General features: G+C 43.0%; 1 protein-coding gene across 1 annotated transcript; it reads right to left on the bottom strand.

Annotated features, from left to right (window-relative positions):
- Positions 1 to 188: 188 nt before the first annotated feature.
- LOC122617658 (cell death protein Grim) lies at positions 189 to 882 on the bottom strand. The gene has a single exon (XM_043793587.1). It carries the CDS (start codon positions 828 to 830, stop codon positions 408 to 410), a length of 423 nt encoding a protein of 140 aa, XP_043649522.1. The 5' UTR covers positions 831 to 882; the 3' UTR covers positions 189 to 407.
- Positions 883 to 2,223: the final 1,341 nt, after the last annotated feature.

Genomic DNA, 2,223 nt, shown 5'->3' with positions numbered 1-2,223 from the left:
TGTATAGACACTAATAAGGTTTATGACAATTTTACACTTTTCCTTTCCTGCTCTCAAAATGTTTTGTTAATTATTAATGTATTTTTGAACCAGCCGGGAAACCTTTGCTTGCAAAATTAAACATTTTTCTCAAAACTGAAATGGGAAAACTTGACATTCAAAAAGTAACAAACAATCAATATCACTTTAAGCAAATCGATGACAAATTTTGAATTTTCTCTCTCTCAAAAATAGTTTAAAAATAGTTTTCTTATTTTGTTGTGGAAATATCCCATTTTTTACAAAACTCGTTCCTCCTCATGTGTCCATATCCAAAAAAGAAATCACAATGCGCTTTGATTGAGCCTGCCTTTCCCAGAAAATCCCAAAGATTTTCTCTCCACCTCGATGAAAAACGGAAACCAAATTTAGTTCTCCTTGGTGGTGGAGGTGGAGGTGGCATCGGTCACGTCGTCCTCGTCGTTGTTCTGACCGCCGCTGCTGATTTCGAAGGATATCTGAATGACCGTCGGTCGTCGCTGGCTGGAACTGTAGCTGTAGATTCTCAGGGCGTAGCAGAAGATCTGGGCCAGAAGGTCCCAGCATCCGAACTCCGACATGGTCATCGATCCCTGTTGACTTCCCAGCGGCACGGAGATATTGGCACGGATTTGTGGGCGCTGTTGTTGCTGCTGTTGCTGATGCTGCTGCTGTTGCGATTGTTGCTGCTGCTGCGAAGGTGCAGCAGGTGTTGCAGTTGTCCGAGGACTCGCTGCTGCCTGGTGGCCGTTTTGCTGGTAGCTTCTGGCCAGCAATTGGGCCTGGTCGGGTATGAAATAGGCGATGGCCATGGCGGTACTCGATTTAATACAAAATAAATCTTCAATGAATTATTCAAAAAATATATAACTTCGGTACAGTATATATTTTTAATGTTCGATTTCAATATTCCTCAGGAATAATATATTCCATTCACTGCTTGCACTTCAAGTCTTCATATCTCGTTTCAAGCACTTGGAAAATTTTCTGACTCATTTGGCGGGAAAACGAACTAGGAAACTGGTCGCTTTTTGACGAACTTTCAGGCTGTGCGTTTTCGCTTCCGCTTGTTATTCAATGTGCTCGGTTCGAGGTTTCAGAGTGGACTGACTGCAAATATCCTTGCTTCAGTCACATTTATAAAATAGCTCTCTTCGTACTTTCCTACAGGAAGCGCGTTGCTCTCTCGCGGTAAATGTCACCCTCCCAATTTCCACCACCCCCCGGCCGATTGTGTGTGTATTGTGTGTGTGCTTTGTTTATGCCAACAACCAACCAATTGAACCACCAACCACAGGGACCCACACCACTGACAATGTGCCACCACCACCAGCACCACCACCACCGCCAGCTTACCACCCCAAAGACACGGCTGCCTTTGTTACCTTTACTTCGCAACTGGCAGGGGGTGGGAAAGTGGCTGCGATGCGGAGAGAGACTCGGGAAATGAGAGCGAAATTGGGGGAAATCACTTTACGTAAGAGTGCTACGTAAAATGAAACGTAAGCTCCTTGGAATTGTGTTGTTCGAGGGGCGGTTTCGAAGTCACTTCGAACTCCAGGGGTTAACTTGGGCTTACTTGGTCTAGCTGAGTCTAGCACTTTGAAGGGGAAGTTGGGTTGTCGTATTTTGATTTCGAAATTCGAACTTGGATTTCTCAACGGAACTTGGATGAATCAACAATTGTTTGTTATGAGTTTTTGGTTCGCATAGAAACTGATTTTTGGTAATTGCGTGCAATTTAATCTTCTCCATTGTACCTAATATTAATATAGGCAATTGAAAAATAATTTTTCTTTATTTTCATAAATGGTAAAAAAATGTATACACCGTAGCAGAGAACTTGTTGTAAAAACTCCGTTCTTAATTTGTATTGTTTTGGGTAATTTAATCGTTGTGAATACTTAGCATATCTCAACAGAAAAGCGGAACAGTGAACAGCAAAACCTATTAGAACCACTAACCCGCTTTCCAGTTAAGCATCCTTCAACTTAAAAAGCTAACAAGGCAAATCTTCGATGCGAAACCTCTGCGAAATGGTCCTTGAAGATTCCCCCACTGCAGTCTTAAACTTGACCACTCCAAAGGACACCAAATGGATTGACCTTCAAGCCAGAGCCAATCCAGCTCCCTCAAACATTACGCTGACGACAATTGCAACCTTGGAGAATGTTTGATCCCAGCTCCCCCTTTTCCGTTAGCAGC

Source organism: Drosophila teissieri, chromosome 3L (assembly GCF_016746235.2).
Source record: "Drosophila teissieri strain GT53w chromosome 3L, Prin_Dtei_1.1, whole genome shotgun sequence".
NCBI classification, from domain to species: Eukaryota; Metazoa; Arthropoda; class Insecta; order Diptera; family Drosophilidae; genus Drosophila; species Drosophila teissieri.
Note: the sequence above shows the minus strand (reverse complement) of the source record. Positions and strands in the feature narration are given on the sequence as shown.

Excerpts from the sequence above, each read along its gene's own strand:
- LOC122617658 (XM_043793587.1), bottom strand. The coding sequence starts at position 830 with ATGGCCATCGCCTATTTCATACCCGACCAGGCCCAATTGCTGGCCAGA.